General features: G+C 52.6%; 12 protein-coding genes across 12 annotated transcripts; 5 read left to right on the top strand and 7 right to left on the bottom strand.

The window, feature by feature from the left end:
- Window positions 1-1789: 1789 nt before the first annotated feature.
- HMPREF1120_04228 (uncharacterized protein) lies at window positions 1790-2757 on the bottom strand (the record flags this gene model as incomplete). The annotated part of the gene is made up of 2 exons (XM_009158344.1): window positions 1790-2538; window positions 2592-2757. The coding sequence occupies 2 exons, from the start codon at window positions 2755-2757 to the stop codon at window positions 1790-1792; spliced, it is 915 nt and encodes a 304-aa protein (XP_009156592.1).
- Window positions 2758-3308: 551 nt separating this feature from the next.
- HMPREF1120_04229 (uncharacterized protein) lies at window positions 3309-3862 on the top strand (the record flags this gene model as incomplete). Its single annotated transcript, XM_009158345.1, has 2 exons — window positions 3309-3382; window positions 3439-3862. 2 exons carry the CDS (start codon window positions 3309-3311, stop codon window positions 3860-3862), a joined length of 498 nt encoding a protein of 165 aa, XP_009156593.1.
- Window positions 3863-3897: 35 nt separating this feature from the next.
- On the top strand, window positions 3898-4344 carry HMPREF1120_04230 (uncharacterized protein; the record flags this gene model as incomplete). The annotated part of the gene is made up of 1 exon (XM_009158346.1): window positions 3898-4344. The coding sequence occupies one exon, from the start codon at window positions 3898-3900 to the stop codon at window positions 4342-4344; it is 447 nt and encodes a 148-aa protein (XP_009156594.1).
- A 792-nt stretch (window positions 4345-5136) lies between these two features.
- HMPREF1120_04231 (uncharacterized protein) lies at window positions 5137-5517 on the top strand (the record flags this gene model as incomplete). Its single annotated transcript, XM_009158347.1, has 1 exon — window positions 5137-5517. One exon carries the CDS (start codon window positions 5137-5139, stop codon window positions 5515-5517), a length of 381 nt encoding a protein of 126 aa, XP_009156595.1.
- A 387-nt stretch (window positions 5518-5904) lies between these two features.
- On the bottom strand, window positions 5905-6186 carry HMPREF1120_04232 (uncharacterized protein; the record flags this gene model as incomplete). Its single annotated transcript, XM_009158348.1, has 2 exons — window positions 5905-6055; window positions 6107-6186. The coding sequence occupies 2 exons, from the start codon at window positions 6184-6186 to the stop codon at window positions 5905-5907; spliced, it is 231 nt and encodes a 76-aa protein (XP_009156596.1).
- An 803-nt stretch (window positions 6187-6989) lies between these two features.
- Window positions 6990-8764, top strand: HMPREF1120_04233 (DNA repair protein RAD51). The gene has a single exon (XM_009158349.1). It carries the CDS (start codon window positions 7088-7090, stop codon window positions 8522-8524), a length of 1437 nt encoding a protein of 478 aa, XP_009156597.1. The 5' UTR covers window positions 6990-7087; the 3' UTR covers window positions 8525-8764.
- HMPREF1120_04234 (uncharacterized protein) lies at window positions 8739-10814 on the bottom strand. Its single transcript, XM_009158350.1, has 2 exons — window positions 9675-10814; window positions 8739-9440 (listed from the first exon to the last, which is right to left on the bottom strand). Exons 1-2 carry the CDS (start codon window positions 10109-10111, stop codon window positions 9080-9082), a joined length of 798 nt encoding a protein of 265 aa, XP_009156598.1. The 5' UTR covers window positions 10112-10814; the 3' UTR covers window positions 8739-9079.
- Window positions 10815-11554: 740 nt separating this feature from the next.
- Window positions 11555-13382, bottom strand: HMPREF1120_04235 (uncharacterized protein; the record flags this gene model as incomplete). The annotated part of the gene is made up of 5 exons (XM_009158351.1): window positions 11555-12176; window positions 12245-12294; window positions 12388-12508; window positions 12593-13073; window positions 13247-13382. 5 exons carry the CDS (start codon window positions 13380-13382, stop codon window positions 11555-11557), a joined length of 1410 nt encoding a protein of 469 aa, XP_009156599.1.
- An 845-nt stretch (window positions 13383-14227) lies between these two features.
- On the bottom strand, window positions 14228-16789 carry HMPREF1120_04236 (uncharacterized protein; the record flags this gene model as incomplete). Its single annotated transcript, XM_009158352.1, has 1 exon — window positions 14228-16789. One exon carries the CDS (start codon window positions 16787-16789, stop codon window positions 14228-14230), a length of 2562 nt encoding a protein of 853 aa, XP_009156600.1.
- Window positions 16790-18559: 1770 nt separating this feature from the next.
- On the top strand, window positions 18560-21230 carry HMPREF1120_04237 (cohesin complex subunit SCC1). Its single transcript, XM_009158353.1, has one exon. The coding sequence runs from the start codon at window positions 18819-18821 to the stop codon at window positions 21009-21011; it is 2193 nt and encodes a 730-aa protein (XP_009156601.1). The 5' UTR covers window positions 18560-18818; the 3' UTR covers window positions 21012-21230.
- Window positions 21231-22192: 962 nt separating this feature from the next.
- Window positions 22193-23088, bottom strand: HMPREF1120_04238 (uncharacterized protein; the record flags this gene model as incomplete). The annotated part of the gene is made up of 2 exons (XM_009158354.1): window positions 22193-22410; window positions 22581-23088. The coding sequence occupies 2 exons, from the start codon at window positions 23086-23088 to the stop codon at window positions 22193-22195; spliced, it is 726 nt and encodes a 241-aa protein (XP_009156602.1).
- Window positions 23089-23921: 833 nt separating this feature from the next.
- HMPREF1120_04239 (uncharacterized protein) lies at window positions 23922-26903 on the bottom strand (the record flags this gene model as incomplete). Its single annotated transcript, XM_009158355.1, has 3 exons — window positions 23922-24061; window positions 24112-26543; window positions 26599-26903. 3 exons carry the CDS (start codon window positions 26901-26903, stop codon window positions 23922-23924), a joined length of 2877 nt encoding a protein of 958 aa, XP_009156603.1.
- Between the last annotated feature and the right edge of the window lie 2 nt (window positions 26904-26905).

The following is a 26905-nucleotide window of genomic DNA, read 5'->3' on the forward strand; positions in this document are numbered from 1 at the left end:
GTCAGTTAAGCATTTCCGAGTGCGACACTGCACAGACCCAAATCTCAGGGATTCCTTCACATGCTTTCTCATCGACCTCCTTATCACGCGGGCGCTGGTTGCTGTTCCCAGCTGGAGTCTGGGGCGGCGTCAAAATGACACCTTGAAAGACTCCACCCAGGTGCATTTTGCATATTTGTGTTCTTCGAGCTTATGCAGAGCTCGTCATTGCAACGTTGACGTGTCTCAGGCCAACCGGCTGGGAACCTTGTCTGCTGCACTTCTTACGTCGGCGAGAACTATGCGTAGGTAGGATTTTCTGCGGAGGGCTGCAGACTTTGCGTATAATCGCCAGGTACTAATCATGCAAGACACTCTCCCCTTGCATTACGATGCTGATGCAACGCTGGCATGGAGTAAAGTGTATTCTCACCTTCCCAAACGGACAGTTACTTTCAAACTGCATCAAACAAGACTTTAATGTTTGGGGAACAATGCCAGAGTACTCCACGGAGCCTGCAGAATAGTGAAACCCCCAGGATGCTGTGTTTGGGTATTTTCACCGGCCGGTTCTACCCTTTGATTCGGCGATCCAGTCGAGGCCGAGGCCGGGTGATCAGTGCTTGAGCTCGGAATGATTACTCTTGCAAAGGTGCTCTGCTGGGCCAAGCAAAGCTGCCATCATCAACCTGACAAGGTTCGGGGAAGCTTCGATTATGACATTGATAGGTGTTTCCTTTGGGGTGTTTGAGCTAATTTCCAGCATGAGGGAACACCATACCTTCGCATCTTCCCACGGTGCGGTCAGTAAGCAAATCGCAGGTAGATAGTTCCTCCCTCCTATGACTGACCAGGAAGACGGGAATTTCAACCTGGATCGCGGCAACTACTGCTGTCATTGTCGCTGTCATGTGTGACAAGTTTGACAGCATGACAGAATCAGAGCTGCGCTTATAAGGAGGTGTTCGAGGTGCTCCCTGTGCTCGATACTTTTGGGATAAAAGGTTGTTGCTTGTCCCAAATAGACTAGGTTCTTGTACCCAACAGTTGGTCGTCAACCATAACTTTGGCAGGACGGGAAGTTGACAGACACCAGCCCGAGCGTTGAGAGGAGTTGCAATTCAGGCCGACATTCTAAGCGACCCGACGCACAGACTGTCTGTTCCTCTGTGCAGGGCTCGTATATGGCTTTGTTCTGCAGCCACCGAGGGGTTATGATAACTCGTTTTTGAAAGCATGACACAGTCACTCTAGCGTAAACGTGGTGCGCAGGGCGTTCTGACCGTGCTTTATCCAGGCAGCCACGTACTGTCCATGCTGATTATCACAAGCAGGTAATCTGCCATATGATGATGCTGCAGTGGCCTTGCGGTGGTCTCGACCAGGCTTCTCGTGTTTACCAGACCTGCCATGCCAGCGAATTCATACAGTAGAAATCAAGTCATACCTGGTGCATCAAAAGATGCTAGAATGCCCCAGTTGAGCTTTGATCACCATGCGGATGCCACTCTTCTCGAGTTTAGATCCCCAAAGATCTGGACCGTCGAGATACGGGATCTTCTGTTGCTCGACGATGAGCTGGCTGAGCTGTCAGCAAACGATCACGATCAGGCCGAGCAAAGGGCCTCCTTGTGCTGAATGAATCCACAGTTTCCGGAACCTTTTGCCCTTCTAGAAAGACAGCTGAGTGGTCGCTGCGGGGTCAGTTCTCTGCAGCTCTGCGGGTGATGTGAACAAGATGGTTCGCCATGACTCCTGCCACGGTGCCAACATGGTGTCGGTCGCAGTATCTCTTGGTAAACCCAGCTCGTTAGTCTGATACCTCCCAGACGAGATCGTCTTTCCCCCTCTGCCTTCTCCATCGATTGGTCCCTTCCAGGATCTCTGTGCATCCTTTGAGCAACCAACCCCATTTGTGCCAGAACCCTTCGGTGACCTCCCAGCCACCAATGTGCCAGGGCGGCGACCATATCACAACGCCGCGGCGCTCTATTTCCGAGGCCGGAAAGCCCTCAAACAAGCCCCCTATGGTGTCAGACCATAGTTCGTCTTCGTCAAAGGTACCAAGCGCCTTTAGGACGTTGTCACGTAAAACTGGGTGAGGAATAAGATCCACCCAGTCTTCATGAGGAATTGTGCGCTGGAGCGTTGTCGGGTAGAGAGACAATGGTAAGACTCCCGAAGGAACCTCCTGGACATCTGGAAGGACGTGTAGAGCGGCGGAGGCACATTCGCTAGGAGCAGCGCTAGGCTGCAGAGGCAACAGGAGCTGCCGGTTGGCCAATAAGCCGCGGAGTGCATTGTATTGAAGCAAGGGGATAAGATGGTCCGCAGAAAGGGGAAGGATGATCCTACTACTGGATCCGGCATGGGGTGTGGTGGATGATGGGATTAAAGCAGAACGAAAATTGCGGAGAGTGCTGGCTCTTCCTTCCGGCACATGCACCACAGCTTGTTGGTCCTCCGCCCAACACGGTATTCCAAGTTCTGTCTCCTTAGTGGCAGGGCGCGGACATGAATTGAGGCGATTAGTTTGTGTTTCTCGTGCTCGACGTTTTCCTATGCCGTGCCGGTCAGTTGGGCGAATGGCTCATTCTCCTCATGGGCCTCACGGTAAGCTCGAACATTGAGCCGATTTTGTATTCTTCTTCGAGCGGCAGGGTCTGTAACACCGGTCCAGTCATCGCCGGGATCGACAGCTTCGGCCAGCTGTGGCATCTTCTCAAGCGGGATCTGGGATTGGGGTCTAGCCTGGTGTGGACATATGATGGATGCCATTGTGACTGGCTAGCGGAGCCCATGGCCCGCTGGATGTCCGACTCTGTGATCTCCGTCGGGGCGTTATGTGTCGAAGCGAAGTACGATGAAGAAGGACGGTGATACCAAGCACAGGTAGACAGTACAATTCAAGGTCGAAGCCTGAGTGCGAGTTGATCTTGAAGCTGAGGCCTGTTGTGGTGGTATTCATTGATCAGGCTGCCACTGCGGAGTGATCTTCAAAGTGACACTAACCAAACAAACACTAATTAGCTTCATGCAGATGGCTTACCAGCAGGCTTAACTGGATGCGGAATAGAACCTCACCAGATCAACTTCTTCCTCTCTTTGCAGGACCAAATCTCAGACTTCATCCGGATCCCAATCTTCAGCAGACAGAATGTGAGCCCTCAGCCACAGCAGGTTGCGGCCGTAAACTGTCCTAGCGGAGTTCGAGTCCGTCTATAAGAGCCATGCCCTTCTCGATGCATCCCGGCTTCATGCTGGGAATCTCTGCAACGAACACCTAGCAATCTGCTTGTCGTGACTGTACTTGCAGAACCATTGCCATAATGCCTTTCCATCCTGATTCCCTCCCAGATCTTAGCGACAAGGTGCACGTTGTCACCGGCGGAAACTCTGGCATGTATGTGTGGATCAGGGGGTTGTCTCTCGATGCTCAGTGTGCTGACTTTGCGGCAGAGGGTTTTATACCGTCGCTCGGTTGGCCCAACATGGTGCCCACGTCTATCTTTGCGCCCGTTCAGAGAGTAGAGGGATGGCTGCGATTGAGAAGATCAAATTCCTCTACCCTCAAGCACGCGTCTCCCTCTTGCAAATAGACCACATGTCGCTCGCCAGCGTGGTCTCGGCAGCAGAAGAGTTTCTTAAGAAAGAAACGGCCCTCCACGGACTGGTAAACAACGCCGGTATCATGGCAACACCATTTGAGATGACCAAGGATGGATACGAGGCACAGTGGCAGACAAACTACCTCGCACATTGGGTCCTGACCGCTCATCTTCTGCCTCTGTTGCTCCGAACCTCCAGAGCCTCCCACCCGGCAGCGTTCGGGTTGTCAATCTGTCATCTTCGGGTCATTATTCCGCTCCCAAAGGAGGAATAAACTTCTCGGACACGGCGTTGCGCCACGACAGCGTCATGGCTCGGTATGGCCAATCCAAACTTGCAAACATTCTCCATGCCAAAACCCTCCACAAGCATTACGGCCCAGGGTCGCCAAGTTCAAGGTCCGGGCAGGGTGAGATTTGGACGGCGGTTGTACACCCTGGCTTGGTCGAAAGCAACTTGGCGGTCGGAGCTGAGCTTCCCTCCTGGTTGAAATTGCTTGTGCCGGTGTACAAGAGGATCGGAGGGCTGATGGACGCAGACAGTGGGTCATGGACAAGCGTCTTCTGCGTCGGGAGTCCGACCATGACAAAGGAACACAGCGGTGCTTATTTTCAAAGGATTGCAGACCCAGCTGGTTGGCAGAGTTGCTTGGCAAAAGATGTCGGCCTCGCTGCCAAATTGGAAGATTGGACAAAGGAGGAGATGAGGAGAGGCGGCTGGTGGGCTGGACCAGGCCCACTGGACGGTCAGGAGTGAAGGGCGCGGAGTGTATGAGCGAGAACTGTGGACGCTCTGTCAAAGTCGTTTGCCACACAAATCATTTCCACGTTGAAGATCATAAACTGAAGCACACCATGTCCAGAAAGGATGTCGTTCGAGTTCTGGACACGTTGCATTTTGTCCCTGTGATGGCTGCCTGGTGTAGGATGACGGGTGAGGACACCGGCCGGATTCGTTTGGGATAGGATGAATGCTTTGTCCCTCGTTGGTGCTTTGATGAAGAATCATCGGTAGAACCATGCGGTAATCGGACTAGCCGAGCGATCTCCATATGCTGTTGGTCGGAACACTCTCTGAAATCCGATATGAGGCGAGGTTCGGCGAGGCCAAGCGTGTTGAGTCTGGTAGCTTGTAGATTCTGCTCCGTTTAAGACCTTAGTAAAAAGTCAATAATCGGCCCCTCAAAGTTATCACATGTTGAGGATCTGCCAGCAACGTTGGAAGTACATTTAAGTCCATCTCTCTCTCGCAGTCCAGGTTCTCTCCATCACATTTCTGCAACGCAGACACTGCCTCAACTCCCATCGACCTCGACATTATCCAACACAAAAAGACCAGATCACCCGTCCGCTTGCTCTGCGGCGAACACATTTGTTCGTACCAGAGGCGCCCGCCTGCTTGCAAGCACATCAGCATCGGAAGGAGCTTCGAATATACCACATACCGGTTGGTACTCCATCAGCAGCATCATAGCACAACACTGACACAACGAGCTTTCCACACTTCTCATCGACACCCGGCAGTATTCATCGCTCCTGTTTTCGCATCATGGATTTCTTTTTCCGGGTGCCGAACGTCCACCAGCACAATGTCCCGGCGCCAAACATTCGGCCTCAAATGTCGACGCTCGAGGAGGCGGCAATCACACTCGGTGCCGTCTTGGTTATGGTGATCCCTTTTGGTTGGTTCGCATGGAAGTGGGAGGAGCGCGAGCGGGCGTACCAGGAAAGGTCGGACATTCGGATGTACGAGAGTTGGGAAAGAGTAGACAAGCGCATAGCCAAGGACTTGAAGCTGGCGAGTGGGAAGATCCAGCCTGCAAGTATGACAACCAAGGAGCTAACAGCCCTCGCGAATGATGTCAAGAAGGAGCTTGCACTCAGAGCATCGCGAAAACAGTGCAGCGAAGATTTGCTTCTGAGTAGTTGATGCTTTGCAGGCTCGGATGCCAGAAGTGAACGATGAGGCTGGAGGCCGTCAAGGTTACGGCGGGCTGACTCGGTGGTGTATTAATCGCCGCCGCAAGTGGTGGTTCGTTGGCACTCTGGTTTTTCCCTGGAGTTAAGCTAGAATTAATCAGTTGTGCCCAGCCACAAGGACTGGAGGGTGCCATACATACCGGTGCTATGTTTCAACCCCCATTGCTAGGTAGACAGCTGATGCTATCCAAAGAAGTGGCAGCCAAAAGAGTGGTATCCAAAATTTTTTTTTTTTTTTTAACCCCTGAGATTCTCAGCACAATCGTGAACAAGATAATCGAACAGAAAACTTACGCCCACCCTCCCGGTGCCCATCGCAAGGCTCACGGGGGTGCGTTCAGGATGACTCTCCGCGTCCGGCGTCCTCCGCCGCCGAGGTAGAAGGGCTCCCCAGCGCCTTCATCTTGTACTCATGGTCCCATTGGGCGACCTTGAGTATACGCTGGTTTACCACATCTACCTCGTAGCGTCGGCCATCGGCATCGAGCCTGCGAAAAAGTCAGCACCTTGGAAACCTCCCGGTGTTCAACTTCACATACCAAACCTTCACGCACCACCCGATCGCCATAGCGATGGGCACCATAACGAATGTGAATGCAGGATATGGAGAATCAGACATGGTGAAAATATTGAAAAAAAATATTACTGATATTAAAAATATAACTCAGTAATACTATGCCGAAAGGGAAAGGAAAAGGAATTGAAGCTGGGTCCCAACATGACAATAGAAGACACCCGGCCGCCATTGAGCGAAGGAAGGCACCACTGTCAACGAGGATATGAGATTTGCCAGGCAGGAACCTCTTTGTCGCAGTGAATGGAGTAGCCGCGTATATGTGGCTACTTTTGAACAATATCCGATGGAGCAGGCACTCCTCTGTACTACAAGTTATTCTGATCCGTGTAAAGGAGGAGCGCTCGCCTTCAAAAGTACCTGCTCCTCGACTGAAGCGGAGGGCACCCAGAAGTCATCCATCCAGAAAGTATTTGTGAAATCAAGCATAGGGAGTTTCCGGCCTACCTTGTCTGCGTTTCCTGCGCATGGCACGGTTGCAGACGCAGTAGATGGGCGCTCGAAAATGTCCATAGCCAATTGATATTCGGAATATGCACAATAACCTACCACATCAAGCGATTCTGAATGAACCGATATGGCAAGGTGAGTTGAATAGAGCTCCGGTTCAAGAGGACACCGCATTGTCTGAGTTGGAAAATGGCTGGCGATTGCTGGCTATACGCCATTTTACAGTGTAGTAGGATGCCACTCCAATGCTGGTCCAAAACATGAAGCGAAGACGTCTTTCAACTTCTTTTTTCGGTCCGGAGCCGAGGCCGCCGAGTCAGTAGTCACGTGGAGTCACGTGAATGTCAACTCTTGTATTTGCGGGGCGGGAATGGGTGGCAAACGCAGCAGTGCAGGCCCCCAAACTGGGCGGCCGAGCACCCAACAGACTTGATAGCGTTCCCTCCTCTCCATCTATCAACATCCGTCCACCGTTGTATTGGTGAGTGCAAACATCATGGCGGCATCAGGAGGTCATCTCCTGGTACCGAAAGCCATGAGGCTCATCAGATACGCCGTCGAAAAGACGGGTCGACTCATCCGGGACAAACTCCCACAAGCCTCGAGGCCCATAGAAGCCGACGTCCAACCCGCCTACGCCCGTGTCTCTCAGCGTCAGCCAGCGACTCGAATTGCTGGAATTCGCCAGAGTCAGAACCGTTGGTATAGCACTCAACGCGCCATCGGTACGACCATCCGACACTTCTCCTCCCGCACTGGTAACAACGCTTCTCGGCCCGGGCGAGCATCCTATCCTTCTTCAAGGACCGCTTCCGCCGTTGGACGGTCGACTGGCCGTGCACCTTTCGCATCTACTCTCCGACCCAACTTGACTGGCGGTGCCTTATGCCGGTCGGCTGGCGGTTATGGACTCGGAGGTGGTCGCGTCGGCGGAGCAAGATACTTTTCCCACTCGCCGGCCGCTCCAGCACAGGTGGTCAACAACGTATCTCAAGCAGTCCGAGCTTTTTGGTTGTCAGGCCAGAAAGTGCGTTTTGACGGTGCCAACCCTCGTACAGGAGAAAAGCGCTTTCGGGCTATGTCCAGTCTGCAAGATGAAGCAAAGCATATGATGGACATGTCTGCGGCCAATGCCCCGGGGTCTTACCTTGATTTCAAGGTTTCTCCGACCATCACCGCAGTCGGTCCCTTGAGCAGCGTGCCTCGCTCTCCCTCCGCAGCTTCCTGCGAACATGGACATCAGCAGGATACCTTGAACAATGTCGCCGTCATGTCCAACCTCGCCGTCGACTTTGCCCGTGCTCTCAAAGACTTGGCTGCCATCATGAACGACCTCAAGCATTTATCTGTTTTGGGGGATCTCCCCATCTCCTTGCACGACAGTACAACTTTAAGAGTCCGCTTCCCCGGCTGTGACGCAGACACGGTCGAGAATCTCTGTCGAGAACTAAACATCCGACGTGGACTTGTTGGTCAAGATGAGGATTTCGACGTGCACAACGGAACCGATATGGCGCTTCTTTTCCCCTTTGCACCCAGCAAGACCGCCAGTGAGGTCTGTGTCGACTCTTATCAGGAATGTCGGGCGACGAAACGCGTGAAGCGGGATAAAATCGAGTGGCACGAGATGCTTTCGCCGGCGCTACAACCGTCGGCGGGTTACTCGCATATTTCCGCCACGAGCCAGTCAGACAATGCATTCGAAATGGTCGACAAAGATCTGGACCATAACCCTTGGGCTTCTTCGCCCTTTGGATACTCCAGCTTGCACGGAAGCGAGTCTGACATGGACGGTGATGCTGCCATGTACTTCTTCCAGCCTCGCAACGTTTCTGTTCGACAGAGCCATAAAACGTCCGCGGCTGGGAACGGCTATGAAGGTGTTGAGGGGATCTACAGGTTCATTGAGGAATGTGACCGAGCAAGATCATGAATTAGTGGTTTAAGGACAGAGGGTTCCAGCTGTTGCCGGCGAGTGCAGCTCACAGATTTCAACATCATGATCCTGGATGGGTTTGATTTCCGGTTTCCGGTCATGACTATCATTACGGCGTGGCATCGCAAAAAGCGGCCGCGACCGAGGTTTTCTTTTACTTTTTTTCGAGTGTATTAGCAGAAAGAGCCACATTAGCGAGCCTCAGATTGAACGAATCACATCTTATCATTACCGGTATTTGTATAGCCTCTTTTTTGCCTTCGCTGCTCAGCGTGTGATACTGTCGCGGAGTAGGAGTATAGGTATCTCTCATTATGTTTCCTTCTGATCATAACAGTCATTGCCTTTCCTCAATGCACTGGCGCACTGGCATGTCATAGAAGTGTAAAGTAAGGTAATAGTCATCTCTGTCGCCACTGCAGGCCGCAAAACTGCATGGATACAGTACATAGGTATACATGCACATTGGAATATTGTGACACGGACGTCTTGTCCAAGAGGGGAGGGGGTGGACACCTTGTGTCACACAATCATCGAGGTGAATCTAACCCATCAACTTGGACCGACCGGCATGCGACCAGCAACGGCTCCGCCATCAGCGGCATTTCCATCCTCATCCCCATCGTTGTTGGAAGTTCGACGGTTTAAACCCACACGATACCTCAACTGTTGATTCTGTTTCAGTATCTCCTCTTTCTCCCGTTCCAACGCCTCAATGCGCTCCTGTAACTCGTCCACCTCGTCGGCCGCGCCCGAGGAAAACTCTTCAATAATCTTGAACACTCGCCAGAGTCGGAGCACGACGACCAAGGAGCCAGCTTCTTCGAGCGGACCGCCGCGGAGGAGGACGTCGATGACGAAGGCGACGATGATGACGAGGGCGTCAAAGATGTGGAATTTGGAGCGAAAGTAGCTGTTAAACCATCAATCAGTCAGGGTTGGACCGGAGCCGTTTGTTTCTGTGGACGGGGAATGGGTTCGAACGGTGGTTGTAGTACTGCCAGCACCGCAATGCTGCCACGTGCAACCGCAAAAGTATCCAGTGGATCTGAGCGATCGACGGAAAGATTTCTGGCTAGCATAGCAGGCAGAGACAGACAGGACCAACACGACAAACGACAGGAGAAGAGAAGAAACTGCTACTTACTCAAACCCAAAAGCAAAAACACTCCCCAGCAATTCCGCCATGAACAGACACGAAAACGCGAGGCTCACATATCCCAGTGCCTCATTCGCCTTTTGCCAGTCTTTGTAATCGAATTTTTCGTCGCCCGCATTCTCACAAATATGTAGCGAGATCAAAAAGTCGGCAAAGATGCAGCTGATGTCAAGTCCCACCAGCAAAATCACAAAGTAATGGCCCCATTTGCTTGCGAGAAAACGTTGGAGTGATCGTCGGATCTGCCAGACGCGCGACTCTTCGCCGTGGATCTTGATGATGTGGCAGGCTATGAAGTCGCGGGGAGATTGGTGGAGGCGGGTGAGGTAGCGGCGGTCGGAAGGTAGAAGGGGGGAGGATTCGTGAGCGTGAGATTGAGACGTCGTTTGGGTTTCGGCGTCGACGTCGATGTTATGGTTGGCCATTTCTGGTTCTCGAGCGAAAGAGGAATTAGTTGGTATGTACTGTATTGTCGGTTGAGTGAGTAGCTGGAGAAAGTAAGGTACTGTTGTTGAGTTGAATTGAGCTGGGCTGGGTGTCGGGGTGTCGGGTGTGGTGATGGTCCCAGAGGTCTAGGACATAGTAGACGTTCAATCGATAAGATTATGCAATTTTGGTCGATGGTGATGGTAACTCTTCCTGGGTGGTTGTCTGCTTCAGCTATTGCTTCCCTGATTCTTCGCAATTAATCCGAGTCTTGCTTGCGCTCAGCGAACAAGACCAGACTAGATCAAAGCCTTCTAGATAGAGAGCGAGGTAGGCGGCAAGATCAGAATAGAATGCTGCGCTGCGCAGTCACGAAATTTGGCGCAGGCTCAGTACTGCTCACTGCAGGGGACAGATGGAAAAGACTTCCCTGTTGCAGTGCAGTGCGATTCAAGGACCCTGATATACTGTACGATGTACACACTGCAACGCAGTACGCGGCTCAATGTGATGATATGATGGGCGCCGCCGCATACGCAATCTTTCAAGTGTCCGCCCAGAGCCGAGCGGGTAGTGATTTCCGGGTGTTCGACTGCATGAACAGCAGAAGTACTACTGAGAATGATGATCCAGAAGGTTGAGTCTCTGCAGTGTCATGCCAGTGCGGTTACTAGTACGGCATGTCGCCGCGTACCAACCCAGATCTTGAAAGGTCTTGCAGTGGCGTCGGGACGATGGTGACAGATGGTCCGTCCAATGCGGTCCGCTCCCCGCGGTCCGCCATGATGTCACGTCCCACGTGGACTGGGAGCCAATTACATGCAAGTTCAATTTGTACGCGCCGCATTCCGTGCAGTTGTGCTGCCACTGCAGTGCAACGTTCAAGTTGTATGCCTACCTAGTACTTGTAGGTAGCTGGAGTACTTCACTGCACTGCGCCGTTGGCACCAGGGGGAGACTACATTGTGGTCCAAAGAATATAGATATTGCTGGAGCTGAGCAGTACCGCGTGCTACTAGTAGTACCAAGCCGAGGTATAGTACCGGGTATGCACAGTACTAACCTCTTCATCTGGAGCGGGTCACTGGCATAATTCAGATGCAGGCGAGCCACATACCGGGCACTGTACCATGGCCGCTCAGCCTCGTCTACAACTCAACACAGCAGATGGTTTTCCGACTGCTGGACGCCATGCCTCTGGTTGTGGACCAGAGCACCATGACATTGTTACACAGACCAGACACGAGGTATGAACGAGCGCCGGCCCGGTCTCTGAAGATATCAAAATGGTCTCGTTTCCATGTAGTCCTCGTCATGACAGGGGAACAGGCACGAGGCACTCTCGTAACACGTGGCACAAATCATCCAAGACGTCTATCTATGTTACGAGGTATGTATGAGACCAAGCAATCTGCAGTGACATCTATCATCCGGCACATGTATCAACTCTCAAGTTCGTCATCAACTCGTTCGAGATCTAACAACGGGATATTCATATCCGAAATCATCCCCACCCCCCGCTCACCTCCAAGCCTATCTTTCCGTTGCCGCCACCGTCTCTTGACCAGTCGTCGAATCCTAATAACCGCAAACACAACAACAAAAGCACCTGCCGCAAGAACCAAAAGAGTCCCCAGAACCACCACCCACGGATTAATTCCATGGAGACAACAGCCATATAACCGCAAATACCATCTTACCATCACCTTCATAAGATTAGTCTTGGGCTTCTCATCGGGCATCAACCCCTTGCGAACAAGATGTTTGAATTTGGGCCCTGTAGGACCATCTTCATATTTTTTCAAGCCGAAGTAAGGGACCGTTTTCTGTCGGGGATCTGAGTCGTTGTATTTCTTGTCACCCCATGCGCCTTGGAAGTAAAACCAGTCGGTTGGATAGGTGGCGCCGTCGCCACCATCGCCAGAACCTGAGTCTGTGCCCATATCTGCAGAGACAAACGTGTCGGTGTCCGGATCGTATTTATAGAACCAAGCCGGCTTGACAGGGTCCCATAGCCGTCCTTTGTCGGCGATGTCGACCAAGGCTTCGTCGTGGACGTGGCTCCTGTTACCACACTCTCATTTAGCCTCAAGAAATTACCTGAACGGAACAGAGACAACAAGACGGCTTACCCCTCAGATGGATAGTTTGCATGTGAGCCTCTTGCACTAAACACGAAGGGCTACCATGATCACAACTGTTAGCTTAACACTCTACCACCAACGAATCCATGCAATGCATTCAATATCACAATACTGGTAGTGGTGGTACACACCCTCTGGCCTTTCTTTGAAAAGCAGCCATCATCGTCCCAATCACAAACCTGCCCGCTGGCATGTTGGCTGAAATATATCCCTGTCGGCCTTCCATTCTTGAACCGGATCATGTTATGCTCCCTGTTCCGACATCAAGGTCAGCAAGCAGTGCAACAACACAACACAGGACAAGCCACAACTTCTTCCATGGTGTACTGTACCTACCAGTCACCCACATGGTCCCCGAAATGATTTCCAGGACTGGCATCCGGAAAAATTCGATTCAAAGGCGGCAACACCTGCGTGATATCCGCGCCTTCATTGAACGAGTAAAAGTAAAAATAAAACGCGTCCAGTTGGTGCTCCTTGGATTCTGTACTCTCCACAACTACCACCGCACAAGCCGTCGAATTGTACAGTTCCCCCGTCGTCGCATCGGGTGTCTCGCCCAAAAGCCACTCAGCCAGTGGATTACTCGTGACATTGTCAATGGACGTCAAATAGACTCTCTCACCCTTTCCCTTTCCCTTTCCCTTGCCGTCGCCATTACCGTAGCGGTTGAGAGACGACAGGTTATTCAAATCCAACGGACCGATTTCCGTCTCCGGTATTGGCTCGAAACCCAGAAACGGTCGGGTATGCACAATATGGCCGGCGATGTCGCTTGGCATGAACGGGTCGTCGGAACGCAAGTAGATGATCGGAGCTGTGTTTCCTCCCCAAAAGAAAGAGACAAATCAGTCACTGACTTCCATGCATATCATATACACAGACACACACGAACACAAACGCACGCACAAACGTGCTGGTTATATTTCAAAATGGGGCAGTGGCTTCCCACCATCGTCGGACATGATGTCCACCTGGGTAGGTACTTACCATATTCAATCACATAGTCCGGGACCTTGTACCCGGACACCGACACCAGAACCGACAAGTCCACCAACAGAACCAACAGAAGTAGACGAATACCAATGCCATGCAGACATGTCGCCGCAAACCGACAGACGCTCATGCTGCTGCGAGGCCACAGAGACTGTCCAGATACATTCAAAGGCGGCCAGCGGACCAACCTAATTGGTAGTCTGACTGCCTTCGAACAACGGCAGCTTAAAGCCAGCGACTCAGTCCTTTGCGAGCAACAGCCCCCCGTGTCATAGCCAACCTGATCGAGACATGGATTTGAACAAGTCGAACGCGAGGAAGTGCCCTCACTCCCGTACTGCAAGGCTCAATGTCAGAAAAGTAGGACTCTGCGACCGGAGACACCGGCATTGCGCCGCATACAAATTCCCGCGCAGGTCTCCGTTTGTCTCCGCTGGACACCTCCGACTACTGCTGACTAAGCCACTTTTTTCTTCGCAAACGACAACACACTGAGGCCCGGTGATTATTGCACAGCTCAGGGCTGTTGAAACCTAAGACGCGGCTCTTCCACCTTGCTTAGCGGCTGCTCCATGAAGACCATACTTTGGCGTTTCAACGATTTCTCCAACTGAAGAACCACTGGGAGGAAGGTACCTGTACCTAAGTAGTATCGACATCGTATACTTGTCTATCGGGCCGTAAGAGACCGCGCTGTGCTGTACTGACATGTCTGCATTATCGTAACGTGTCGTATAGTGTCCAATCTCCTGCTCTTTGAAACCAACACAACCGGCCCGGCACTTGAGGCCGGTAGTACCAAAATAGCCTCTCCTTCTGGTCCGAAGTGGAATCAGGCTGACTCCTGCGTGAACAATGGTTCTGCATACCACCTGCCAGCCGCTTGGACAAAACATGACTTGTACTTCCATGCTCTCAGTGTCACTGTAGAATGCACCCCATAACCAATCGTGCAACACTAATTTATCCCATTCGTCAAAGTCCCAACTTTGAATGACCTCCCTTTTCCGCAGCGCTTCTGTTGTGGGCAAACATGAGCGCCAGCAGAGCGACACCAAGAACCACAATACTCGCGACCATGACTCCCACGATTCCCCAATGCACCACACTTAATCTTTGTTTCCGCATGAAAATCAATATCACCGCAGTGACAGCGCAAGCCTCTGCAAACACGATCCCTGCAACAACGCCAGCATCCACTTCGACCAATGCTTTTCTACGGCCGGTTGCCAGAAGGATGCCAGACATGAGCAGGAGAACGTACGAGAGAGCGAGCAGGCCACTGTAGAATGAAAACAACGTCCGTTCCAGGGCTTTTTGTCGACGACTCAGGAATTGATGAGGGCGGTAGGTGCCGGAGCCATGTCTTCTGGTCCGGTCTCTCCGGCGGTGATCTTGACGTTGGTGCGGTTGTGGCATGTAAAACTCGTCTGTATCGGACCCTGATGACTCCGGGTCTTCGCTGCTCTGCTGCCGCCCGAGTAGTGGTGATCTCTCACCATTGTTGCTGCTGCCCAACCGTGCGGAAGAGAGGGGTAGCCAAGAAATCACCTTCGCAGTGCCTTTACTGAAGCTATTGTACATGGCACCAAACGTCTTGGAAAATGTTTCGGCACCTGGAAATGTTGGTTCATTGGGATCAACGTAGATAACGTACTCGTCGCCTGGGTTGACATCAGAGTCTCCATCGTCAAATTCGTTCCAATATCTGCCTGACGGCGGCTGTTCACGGTCCGGGACCTCAGGCCGTGCCTTCCCCTGCTTATGTCGTCGACCTGTTAATGTGTCACCCTTTGACTTGGTGGTGGTGACAGGGGTGCCAATACGACCACCCTCGTCTGAAGTTGCGGAAGACTGGCCGCCAAGTGGCAACGAAAAGATACTAGGGGGTCCATCAGCGGATGGTGGCCCTGAAGACGAACCAACAGCATCTGAGGCATTCAGTCTAGCCCGGGACGATCTCCCGAGTCTTTGATTGCGAGGAACCACGGGCACTTTCCTGATGTCCTTTTCAAGGAGTGGACGCCATGATGGCTGAGGGAGGTCGGTCTGGACGTTGTGAATAGCCATGTCCTCGAGCGTGAAGTTCTGAACTCGCTCAACCAAGTAAGAGGCGTCAAATGCTCGGACAACCTCCGGCGTCGGCGCGAATTCCCAGCGGATATGTAAGACTGCATAGGGGAACGCAACTCCTGTCTGCGAGTCGTGCTGTGGTTGACCCAGCTGGAACACGTCCACAGGGCTGACTGTGATGTTTGTATCCAATGTCGCCCAGTTTGCGACCTCATTGGAATTGGTCAACCCTACGTAGCGTGATCGGCTCACGCAAACTTCAGCCAGAGGCTTGATGTCTCTATGTTCTGATAGGTAGTTCTGGATGGGGCGCACCTCGGCTGGATCATCTGCTGCCCGGTTATCGCGTTGAAGCGCCTTTGACAGTGATTTTCGATTGATAGTAAGGAGAGTTCCACCAGAAACAGTAGGGGAAAGTCCAGCAAGAGTGACGACGGCCTCGGGATCACGGCTCCAATGGGCACTCAACGCTATCCGAGACGGCCGTGAGAGGCTGGTATCCTTTATGTACCTTTGTGCATTGTCGAATACCGCCATATGACTGACAGCAGAGTTAGCGGTCGAGAAAGAAGTGAGCCTTTTCCGAGATTCCAGGGATTCGGCAGAACCTCTTCTAGAGTGCGCAGCAGAGCCAGCTGGATCACGCATATGCCTAAGTAGCAGCATGCGAGCCTCGTCCAAATTATCAGGATGGATCCAGTAGAAGGCGCTGCCGGCGGCCTCGCCGTAGGGCACAGTCAGGAGAGCCGCATCAAATGGAAGAGGGCCACGCAGGAGAGCATTGTTGATCTGAGCGATGGCCGATCTCTTGGACGAGGCGGAAATCCGTTTCTGTTCTCCGTCCGTCGGACCTCCTTGACGTCGACCGGTCAGCATGGGGCCAGCAAGCTCCTCGGTCAGGATAGTCTTGACTTCGGACAACTGCTGTAGATAGTCGGAAAAGTCTGTCTGCAGCTTATTTGAGGAGAAGACCTCCACGTCGAGTCGGGTCTGTAAAGAGGTCGACCCGGTCCATTTGCGGTACTTCTTCAAGATTTTGCGGAAAGCAGTCCGTTGGACAGCAGCAAAGCGCGCTAGATTCTGTATATCGTCGGCGAGCTCTTCAGTGTCCCTCACCAGTTGCCGGTACTTATGGGCTTGTAGTACAGGCTTATCCAGGGCATTGTCTTGTACAGCGCGTCGGGCTATGCCAATCTGCTTCTCAATGTGGGCAAGCCGGCGTTCAATCTCACCCTGCTTGCTGCGCAGGAAGAGCGTGACGTTGTCGTATTCCGCTGCTAGCAGATCGAACAGCTGGTTCTCCAGCTCTTCCCAGCGTGACTTTCCTTGGGCCGGAATATCAACAGGGACGGCTGCTCCGGCAGAGGTTCTTTCTTTGATAACATGTTTGAGTTCATTGTATTTGACGTTGTAGGCCGCCCATTTTGGCACAGACCTCTGGACGAGGGTCTCGCCAAACTTCATTTGGGACCACGAGAGTTATTTCCGTGGAACTCGTAGACGCTCGGTTCGAAAGCGGGGTGCAGGGGTTCTTCGAGAGAGGAAACAACAAACTGCGCAAAGGTCGGCGCACTGTGAGGAGGACTCGGAGCGGAAGGTTCAACGACCGGAGAAAGCCGGCAGCTCTCTATCGAACATAGCCATGCTGGAATCAAGACATTGGAGAGGACACAGGTATATACTGTTGCTGTCAATGGTAGTAATGGTGGTGAGAACTCAGGTTCTGCCGGGAAAGAAGAAGTGAGAGCGCATTTGAAGAGGAAGGAAGCATTCGACTAGACAAGCCTGGAAGTGGACGTGCAGTGCATAGCCTTGGAAAGCCCAAGATGCATGTGTGATGTGAATCTATCGATCTGGAATGGAGCCACACTCAAAGCCCGTCAATGACAGGGCAGAGAAAAGCCACAGGGTGTTTAGTGCCAGCTTGAGATGCAGGTGTTGGCGGGAGAGCCAGGGACGATGATGGGAACAATGGAGCACGAATAACGGGGCGCAGGGGAATCAGACAGACCCGGTCCGGAGCATTGGTCTGCCCTCGCTAGAAGGAGTCAGAAGAAATCTGGTGCTTGGCTGGGGCTGGAGGGGGCCGAGGGGCTAGGGAGGCTACCTGGTAGGGAGGCCACTTGGGGAGTCGTGGGTGGCTTACAACGTATTCAGGCTTGGGAAGCGCACTTTTGGGCTTAGGATGCTGGGTGGAGTGCCTAGGACTGCGTTGTACATTGTCTCGCGACGACTACAACTACATTGTACTCACACCTACTAACATTGTAGTAATGATAAAATCATACCTAGGTAACTGTGATAACACGCCCTTGGCCTCCGGCTCTCCTGCTCCAGCAGTCCCGCCGCCGGAGTGTGGCAGCCTGCGGTAACTGCCGTTCTCGCTACCACTCGTACATGAAGGTGCTACAATCCAACTATCTATCATCACTGTCTCCACCAACTTCCAAATGCTACATTCTTGTACAACTACAACTACAGGTAATGCAGATACTATTGTTCCTGGATACCTACATTGAAATGCAGTTAGCTAGCACACCTCGCCTACTCGGTATCCACCGGAATAGCACCGGATGAGTTGCAGTAATAAGTTGTTGTTATTCCTGCAATCGTGAGTCGACCATCACCGCTTCATAGGTCCTGTACATGCTGCTCCGGATCGGCTTCTCTTCGTTCTGGATGGCGTCTAGGGCTTCTTGTCGCTGTACAATGTATTCAGCCCTATCCATTATTGTGTTCCCAGAACAATACTATCAGACTCCCACAGTGGTTATTATTCATCTGCGTGAAACGACTACATCAACAACAACTGCCAACAACCTTAACATCCCAACAGAGCATCCACCGCCAACGTCTACAACGGACCCTGGGACAGAAAATTTTCTCCGTTCACATTCCCCATCTCATTTCCTAGCACGGTAGTCGGTGGAGAGTGGCTCCCAAAGTTTGAACCTCAACGGGCGTCGTCTGAATTATCCGACTCTGCTGGGACTCCACGTGAAAGTGAATTATTATGGTGCAGAGACTCCACTGCAAAGGCTGAGGCAGGTGTTTATCGTTGATGCATTTCCGTAGCCTGAGACTCGGGGTTGATGAACGAATATTGTACAACGTAGGCAGGCCGAATCAGGTAGAGGGTGGATGCTGGGGGCGTGGATGCAGCTGGAACAAAGCCTGGCTGAAACTCGAGTGGTCTGTGGCTCGTGTCGACGTTATCTATTAACCGAGCCGGAGCTGGCCTGCCAGTGCTTAACGTCCAGGCCCTAAACCAACCTTGACATCGCCTCCGAACACTGGCAAACCCACTTTTGCGCGCCCATTCTGACTGGCTGCGAAGTGTCTTGAGGGGCGGCCGCAGAAAAAAAATTATTCTCCGCAGGCTTGAGGCTGTTTTTTTGGCCTACGCATCGACACCAACACCACGTCGTGTTGGTAGTAGCATACCAGCTGAGGCTGCCAGACTCGTGCACCACTGTACGACGGGCTCGTGAATATGGCTACCGTTGCCAGCAGTGCGGTTGCCCCGGCCCCGTTGATCACAAGCCTCGAGTCCTCGTCCCATGCCTTCCTGCAACCTCCGCCGTCCCTACACGCCGAGGCGTTGGCCACGGTTAAGAATATTCTTGATCCATTAGCGGCAAACGTTGCAGAGATCCAGAAACTAAGAAGAGATGAAAACAGGAAGAAGAGGAAACGAGGCGACGTGGAACGTGAAGAGCAAATCCTGCAACTGCGCCAGGTATACACTGCTGGGCTGGGAGTAAAGCAGATATGGGAACAGGCCAAGAGGGTCCTTGATGCGGCTTGCTCTGAAATAGAGAGAGATCTTACTAGCCGACAGAATCTCGAACAAGCCAACGCAAGAGTAGCCGGAAAGTCTGATGCCGAGGATGCAGTCAATGGCGTGGCAACGGTCAATGATGAAACTGGCCAGGAGACAGAGGATTCTCTTGAGGACGGATTTGAAGACGAAGAGTTGTCAGACGAAGAGGGACTGGACGGCGAAGACTATGACGAAGAAGACGACTTGGACGAAGATGACGTCGAAGACGAAGACATCGAGGGAGATGATTCTGCTTCTGAGGCTGAGACCAAAGATCCTGGAACGTTCGTCCCTGACCCCCACAATCTGAACGATGGTTTCTTCTCCATCGACGACTTCAACAAGCAGACACAGTTTCTGGAACAACTAGACGCGATGGGCGAGGATGACAACCCAAGTGACGAAGATGAGATTGACTGGGACGCAGACCCGTTGGCGATGCCCCTCAATAAGCCAAAAGGGAAGTCGAGCGGCTCGGGCAAGAACCAAGCTGGTCCTACCGATGAAGACAGCGAATCTGACGAAGAGGACGGCCCTACATTCGGGAATGCCGACCTCAACGCCCCAGACAGCGATGAGGAAATGTTGGATGAGGAGACCAACGGCCTTGAAGATGGTATCCCAGGTCTAGACAACACAAATGACATTCGATATGAGGATTTCTTTGCGCCTCCTCCCAAGAAACTATCCAAGACAAAACGAATGCGAGCTCTACCAAAGACGCAGCCTGCGCCCCAAACCCAGCAGCAAGACGAAGACATCGAGGGGGACATGCAGCGAGCGATGAATGATGTGCGGCGAGATTTGCTGGAATCCGATGAAGAGCTATCCGATGAGGAATCAGGTTCGGAAGCGGATGGTGACAGGCCCTCAATGAAGAACATGTCAACCCACGAAAAGCAAAGAGCAGCCATAGCGGCCGAAATCCGCCGCCTCGAAGCTGCCAACGTCGCCAAGCGTGACTGGACATTGTCAGGAGAAGCACGAGCTGCAGACCGACCGCTCAACTCGCTGATCGAGGAAGATCTCGAATTTGAGCGAATCGGCAAGCCTGTTCCTGTGGTCACGTCCGAAGTCTCGGAAGAAATCGAACAATTGATCAAACGACGTATCCTCGCTCGCGAGTTTGATGAAGTTGTCCGCCGCCACCCAGATGCCCTCGGTAATGCCAACGAAACACGCCGGGGTCGAGTGGAAGTCGACGACACAAAGCCACAGTCCGGCCTTGCAGAAGTGTATGAGCAGGAACATCTACGCTCGACAGACCCAGGATATGTCGACAAACGATCCGCGGCGACCAAGAAGCAACATGAAGAGATTAGTAGGTTGTGGAAGGAGGTTTCTGCTCAACTAGACCTGTTGAGCAACCTACACTTTAAGCCGAAGCGCGTCGAAGCTGAGATCAAGACTGTTGAAGATAAACCTACCATCAGCATGGAAGATGCCAGGCCTGTCGGCATGGGTGTCAATGCGGAAGAGAGCATGCTCGCTCCTCAAGAGGTGTATCGTCCCGGCGAGGAGAAGACTGACCGCGACCTGGTGGTGCGCAAGAGCGGTGTCAGCGTCAATAAAGATGAGATGACAAGGGAGGAAAAGATCCGGCGCCGAAGGAGGGAGAAGGAGCGCATCAAGAAGGCCCAAGCTCAGGGCAAGGCTCCTGTTGCTGGACCTGATGGCGCCGCGACAACAGTCTCTCGCAAGAAGAAGACCGAGCAGGAGAAGGCTGATATTCTGACGGAGCTACGTAAAGGAAACGTCAAGATTATTGATAAGAAGGGCGAACTCCAGGACCTAGGAGGCAAGAAGAACAAGAGACCGGATCGCCAGACCATAGAGTCCGGCGGCGGTACTCTGAAATTGTAGACCCGTGTTTGCCTTGGGGCTGTTCTATGCTGGTCTCTATATTCCTGGCTTAATTTTCCAGACGGGGATTTCTGTTGAAAGCGATTGGCAAGACGGGTCACTGGGGAGGACACATTACAACAATGAACCACCTTGAATAGTTTAGATATCCGGCCATACGTGCACAGCCTTGCTCTCCCCTATTGCGCGGCTGGCAATACAATCTATCAACAAAGCTCGTCCTTTTCTTGTGCTATACAATACCTGGAACTCCCACTCATGCCTATTGCCTGAGTAACGCCTGTAATACCTACGGACTTAAGGTCATGAACATCCATGCCTAAGAAAGTGTTTATAGACAAGAGACATGCCAAAAACAATCACAGGAAAAACGTCGGTGGTAGGAGAGAGAAATACTTCATTTCTTATATACAGTCCGCTTCTGCTCTTCCCCTTGCGCTCGTCAATCTAATGGCAGATGTCAAAAATACAACCTGCGTGTGAACCAGGAATAACACACCCACGCACATGCCCACCCAAGAACTCCTTTGAGACCAATTGACCGACTCCGTTCAGCTGAATTTTCAGGCGCCATCTTCCCCACGTCCGAACCACCCGTAACACTAGCAGGAACGGCGCAACTCGAAACCTCACACTCATATCCCGACGGACAACACCCACCTCCCACAGTAGGGGCACAAGTCAACCACCCCTTAGCGCAGGAGCCAGTCAAGAGCGACGATCCCACCGCCGTAATACCACTACCTGTCGGGGCGACAATCGTCAAACTACCTGCAGAGTTGTCGACGATGGTCGTGCTATCAGAAGCAGGACAAGACGTTTTGTCGCAGTTGCGGCCGACTTGACAGCATCCGCCTTGATAGTATGCGCTGCAGGCGTAGAAGCCTGTCGGACAGCCGGTAACGGACGACCTGCTGTTGCTGCTGCTGCCAGGAACTGTCGTTGTCTCTGTCGTGGTCAAGCTGGTTGGACGGACTGGGGGCGCTGCGGTTGCAGAGGAGCTTGAGCTTGTGGCAGTAGTTCTAGCAGGGCAGTTTGCAGAGCCGCAGTCGCGATCTGTTGGGCAACAGCCACCGCCCAGTGATGCCGGACAGGATCGATACCCTGATGAACATGTCAGACTGTCTGGCGGCAGAGTAGATGATGATGTGACGGTGACTGTCTTTATTATTGTGATGATTTCAGGCGTAAGAGTCGTTGTTGGTGTCGAGGTGGAGGTCGAGATACTGGTCGACGAAGAACTCGACGATTCTGATGCTGTTGTTGGTGATGGACTTGGCGTGATGGTCGTGTACGAAGTGACGGTCGTCGTGGAAGGCGTCTGTGTCTGTGTCTGAGTTTGAGACGGTGACTGTGTTTCTGTTGGCGTGGGCGTGCTCACCAGCGTCGCCGTCGATGTCTGCACACAGCCAACGTCGTAGCATGCATATCCGGGGATACAACACCCTCCGCCGGGGTTGTTGGGACACGAAATATATCCGTCAGCACAGGTGGAGAGCGAGCCTGCACAGACCTGCCCGTGCGCACAACATCCGACATCTCCGAGCCCCGTGTCTGTCACCAACTGACACGTCGAATCTGTCGCGCAACAGCTGTTGGGCCGGTCGATCGAGGTGCACGCCGTCGTCCCGGATGGACATTGGAATCCTCGTTTCCAAAAAAGATGCCATCCAGGTAAATGTAGCTTTGCCCGCGGAGCGTCTCTTTTCACTCTCACCGCCGCATCGAGCGAGGCGAGCGTGGCATTATTTGCCCGATTGATGACTTCATCATATTCTTCTTCTTCCGTCTCCGGCGCAAACCCCCAGTAGTCAAGATAGAACTTCTCGCCCGGGTTGCCGCTCATTTTCCTCACGCCGGTGACGGTAGCACCACTCCTCCGCATTTTCTGTTGGATCGCAATGTCTCGTTTGATCACGACTTCATCCTCCGGGTAGTATTTCGCATCGGCAGGCAGATTGTACGGCCACTGCCAATCCCAGTCGGGATTGTGTTGCGTGGCGGTGGTAGTAGCGGTAGCCACGATCAGGGCAAGGACAGAGGCTGGTAGCGCGGCAAGCCGCAGCCACGGCGCCATGGCGACGGTTCGGGACGGGACTCGGATTCACAGTCGATCGCCGCGTTAGTAGGAACTGGAAACAAAGAAATTAAGATCCGACCCGGCCACTTCAAGTCCGCGGCGTTTGCTGTGCTCCCAGTGACCAGGGCGGCGGGCGGGATTCGAGGGTGCGTTGCTCAGGGCGGAGGATCCGGGAAACGTGGTGCTGGTACGGAGTTGTGCTGGACTTGGACTACTAGTAGGAACTGATTGTGACCATGACGATCAGCATGGTAGTCGAGATCTGCCAGCAGCGACATGGTGCCGGAAACCTGGTAGACTTGAGTCGGAGCTGGGATGCGGTGCCAGAATGCGATGGCTGGGAAGACTTGCAAGAAATTGGTTTGAATGGCGGACTGGCGACCCTCCCAAGACACTACATCACCCGGAGCCTCGCCCGACTGTTGGATCACATTTATAATACTTTTGGCAGTGCCCGTTTTCTACTATGCAGTGGCCATACAGCGACGGCCACCCAAGGTTGATGGGGTCTTGAACAGGTCAGACCAGTGGAACGAGCTGCAGGCTGACTACATGTACGGTTCATCCCAAAGACTATGCATACCTGGTAAGCGGTACTGGTTGCTCAGCCTCGCACGTGATTCGACTACATAACACCATGAGGCGAGTCTCGTCTTTCTTTTCTTGTCGCATTGATGGGCCACTCTGTATCATTTCGAGCTTATCAAGATTTCCGTCGTAGTCGCGCGTTGATGCTCCAGATGCTTCTAGTTCGCACAATCCCAGCTGACCATCACCATCACGGTCTCGTCCTTGGTCCATCATCCAAACATCGACAAACCAGGAAGGGCCTAGTATGTGCCTGCTTTTAGTCCTTTCAACGAGCCCAAACTCAAGGCCAGACCTTGCGAGCGTGACCGAATTCTGATGAATCCCACGATCGAGTTGTCGGCCGTCTTTTCTATACTCAAGTTCGCCAACGCATCCTCGCCTAGAACAATCAGTAAGCTGTCAAGAAAGGCACGGCCAGTAAAAACTTACCAAAAACACTGCGTGCATACAGATTGGCACTGAGGAACTGACAGTCGCCCTGCAATGCCGCTTCGGGAGTCAGGCAGGTCATGTTTGTGCTCTTCATCAACTGCTCCAAGAATTGCCGGAGAGTCTTGTCCGTGCTCTTGCTGTGGATGTTGACCTTGTTCTCCCATTCAAATTCGGTCCACATGGTCCGGAAGGCCGTTTCAGAACATGTTGCAGGCTGAATGTAATCCATGATATCCGCATGGACATCATTCAAGATAACCACGTGCGTATCTGTCCCGGAAGGAGAGTCATAGACGACATTGCCAAAAATCACGCCGGTGTCGGTGCTGGACACCTTGATGGTCGATTGCACGTTGAGGAAGTCCTGCGGGCCGAGGTTGTGCGTGGTTGGTCTCTCCACCACTTTCAGGTCGCCCAAGGTCGCAAACTCGACCGACAGATTCTGAAGTGTCTCGTTTGTCTGGTTGACAAGTAGGACATCAAGAATGATGTCGAATTGGTGCACTTTGACATACGCCTCGGCGTAGACCGGATCCGAGAAGCCCGTCAGTTGCACAACACGACTGAGTTTGGATGACAGATCCTCGTAAGATGCATCCCCACCAGTGGCCTTTTCAAGATCAAGCTCCATTTCATCCATCCCATCCGCAGCACTCTTTTTGGTCAATTGTCGTATGGTGAAAACATCGTCGACCTGGATGGCCGTCTTGGCCTTCTCCACAGCCTCCTTAGCAGCACGTTTCTTTTCCTCCGCTTGTACCATTGCTCGGAACGCTTCTCGCGTATCATCCAGGAAGGACGTTTCCAACTCTTTGTGCTCGGTGAACTCGGCCAGTGCTTTCACGCACGACATGATACGATCGATCGAGTCCTCGTCAATGGGTGCCTTGACAAATTGTGACTGTCCAACCCGGATGATCGAGATCATGATAAGCATGGCCTCCGCACGAAGAGCATTGGTGCGCGCCTGATCCGAGGATATTTCAGAATGTCGCATCACCAGCTTGGTAAGGGTTGATGAGAGCACTGATCCCAGGTAGTAGTCGCCATCCAGGATAAGCTGTCTCAGAGGTGGCTTTTGGGCAGCTTTGACTGCTTCTAACCGAGCTTTTGCTGCCGAGTCACTGGTCATGGCAGTTTCAGTGGCGTAGGTGCCATCCGCTAGGACCTTTCTAGAGCTGCTCGATGTCGGCTTGTTGGCGTGTCCGTTGACTTGTTCCTTGGGTACTTCCGCATCCTCGCTTGACTGTTCCTCCAGCAAGCGCTGCTCCGCCGCAAGAATCGGTATCTCGCCCAGACTGGCCCGAATCCGCTTCCAAGCCTCCTTGATGTCATGTTCCTGCAACGAATACTCCCCAATCACCCATAAAGAGCCCCGATACACCTTGCCCGCCCGTACTTCGCCCAAGGTCGACACTAGCCGCTCCACTATTGGAGATCTGAGCTTGGGGAATTTCTCCACCACTTCTTTGACGAAAGAGATGACTTCCACGGCGGAGCTGTTGTTGAAATCCGCAATGAAATCCATCAACACATCCACCACGCTGGCGGCGATCTCGGAAAACTTGATGGCACAGTGGTGGATGGACTGGATCAACAACTGTCGATATTCCGCGTTCTTCTCATACTGTTCGACAACCGTCTTGCTCAGTTCCTTCTTGAGCAGCATAACAATTTCTTGAACGTTCTTGCTCGACACCATTTCCAGGGCAATACTCAAGGCCTTCCGTCGGACATCGAGATCAGGGCTGGACAAGACGCGTAGAATCTCCATGGCAAGGTCATCAAGAACGCCTTCGTGTCTCCGACGAAGCTGTTCAACTCGGTCAAGCACAATAAGTTTGACGTTGTTGTCCGCCTCCTTGATGCTCAGTTCAATCAACTTCCCGGCGGCGGCTCTGACTGCCACGGGATTGCTGGTGAGAGCGGTCAGTGTCGTAGCTGCTTCATAGACGACCGTGCTGGTGTTTGCTTCCAAAAGGTCAAAGATGAGTCGTAGGTATCGGGCCTTATTTGCTTGGTTATGCACCGCGTCTTTCCGGATGAACTCAAGTTCGACCAATTGCAGCAACTCATCGGTGTTCGGGATACCGTCCAACACACTGGTAAGATACTCCAGAGCTTTCTCGTGGCTTATGCTCATCAATGCTGCAAAAGCATTTCTCTTGCAGGTTGTGTCAGTCTCCCCGACAAGGAAGGTATGAAGCATCTCTGGTGCATCTGGGATCAGATGTTGGGCATGTTGATACACAGATGCCAGCGCCCATACGGCGTTCTTCCTCACGTACGCGTGTCTGTGGTCGAGACATGTCTGAGCAGCAGAAAGGAGTGGTTCGATGAGTTCGGGCTCTCGCAACTTGGACAGAAATCGGAGGGTATTTCCCCGGACGAACTCGTTGGGGTGTTGGAGGTCATTCCGAATGCCATTGCTTCTACAAGTCAGCCTCGGAACATGTGCACTAGTAACAAAGGCGTTCAGCATACCACACCAGAATCATCTCCTGCTTCAATTTCCCATTGGCATCTAGTTTGGGACATATTTCGTAGTAGAAATATAGTAGCTTCTTCAACGGCTTGCTCTTGGACGGCATGACAAACCGAATGATGTGCATTAGGAGGTTAGGCATCGGATCACCATTCAACATCATGGTCAAGATCGTCCGCATGGTCTCGAGTTTGGTCTCATCATTGCCTTTTTCCAGTTGCGTCTTGAGGTCTTGCTGACTGGGCTGGTCGGCCGTGTTGTCCAGGTGCACCAGGCTATAGGAATTGTCCAGAAATGTCGCCATAG

Source organism: Exophiala dermatitidis (assembly GCF_000230625.1).
Source record: "Exophiala dermatitidis NIH/UT8656 unplaced genomic scaffold supercont1.3, whole genome shotgun sequence".
In the NCBI taxonomy this organism is placed as follows: Eukaryota; Fungi; Ascomycota; class Eurotiomycetes; order Chaetothyriales; family Herpotrichiellaceae; genus Exophiala; species Exophiala dermatitidis.

Excerpts from the sequence above, each read along its gene's own strand:
- HMPREF1120_04233 (XM_009158349.1), top strand. The coding sequence starts at position 7,088 with ATGGCGGCATCAGGAGGTCATCTCCTGGTACCGAAAGCCATGAGGCTC.
- HMPREF1120_04234 (XM_009158350.1), bottom strand. The coding sequence starts at position 10,111 with ATGGCCAACCATAACATCGACGTCGACGCCGAAACCCAAACGACGTCT. Across the intron at positions 9,441-9,674 it reads GTTTTTGCTTTTGGGTTTGA|CTACTTTCGCTCCAAATTCC; the intron begins GTAAGTAGCAGT and ends ATGGTTTAACAG.
- HMPREF1120_04237 (XM_009158353.1), top strand. The coding sequence starts at position 18,819 with ATGGCTACCGTTGCCAGCAGTGCGGTTGCCCCGGCCCCGTTGATCACA.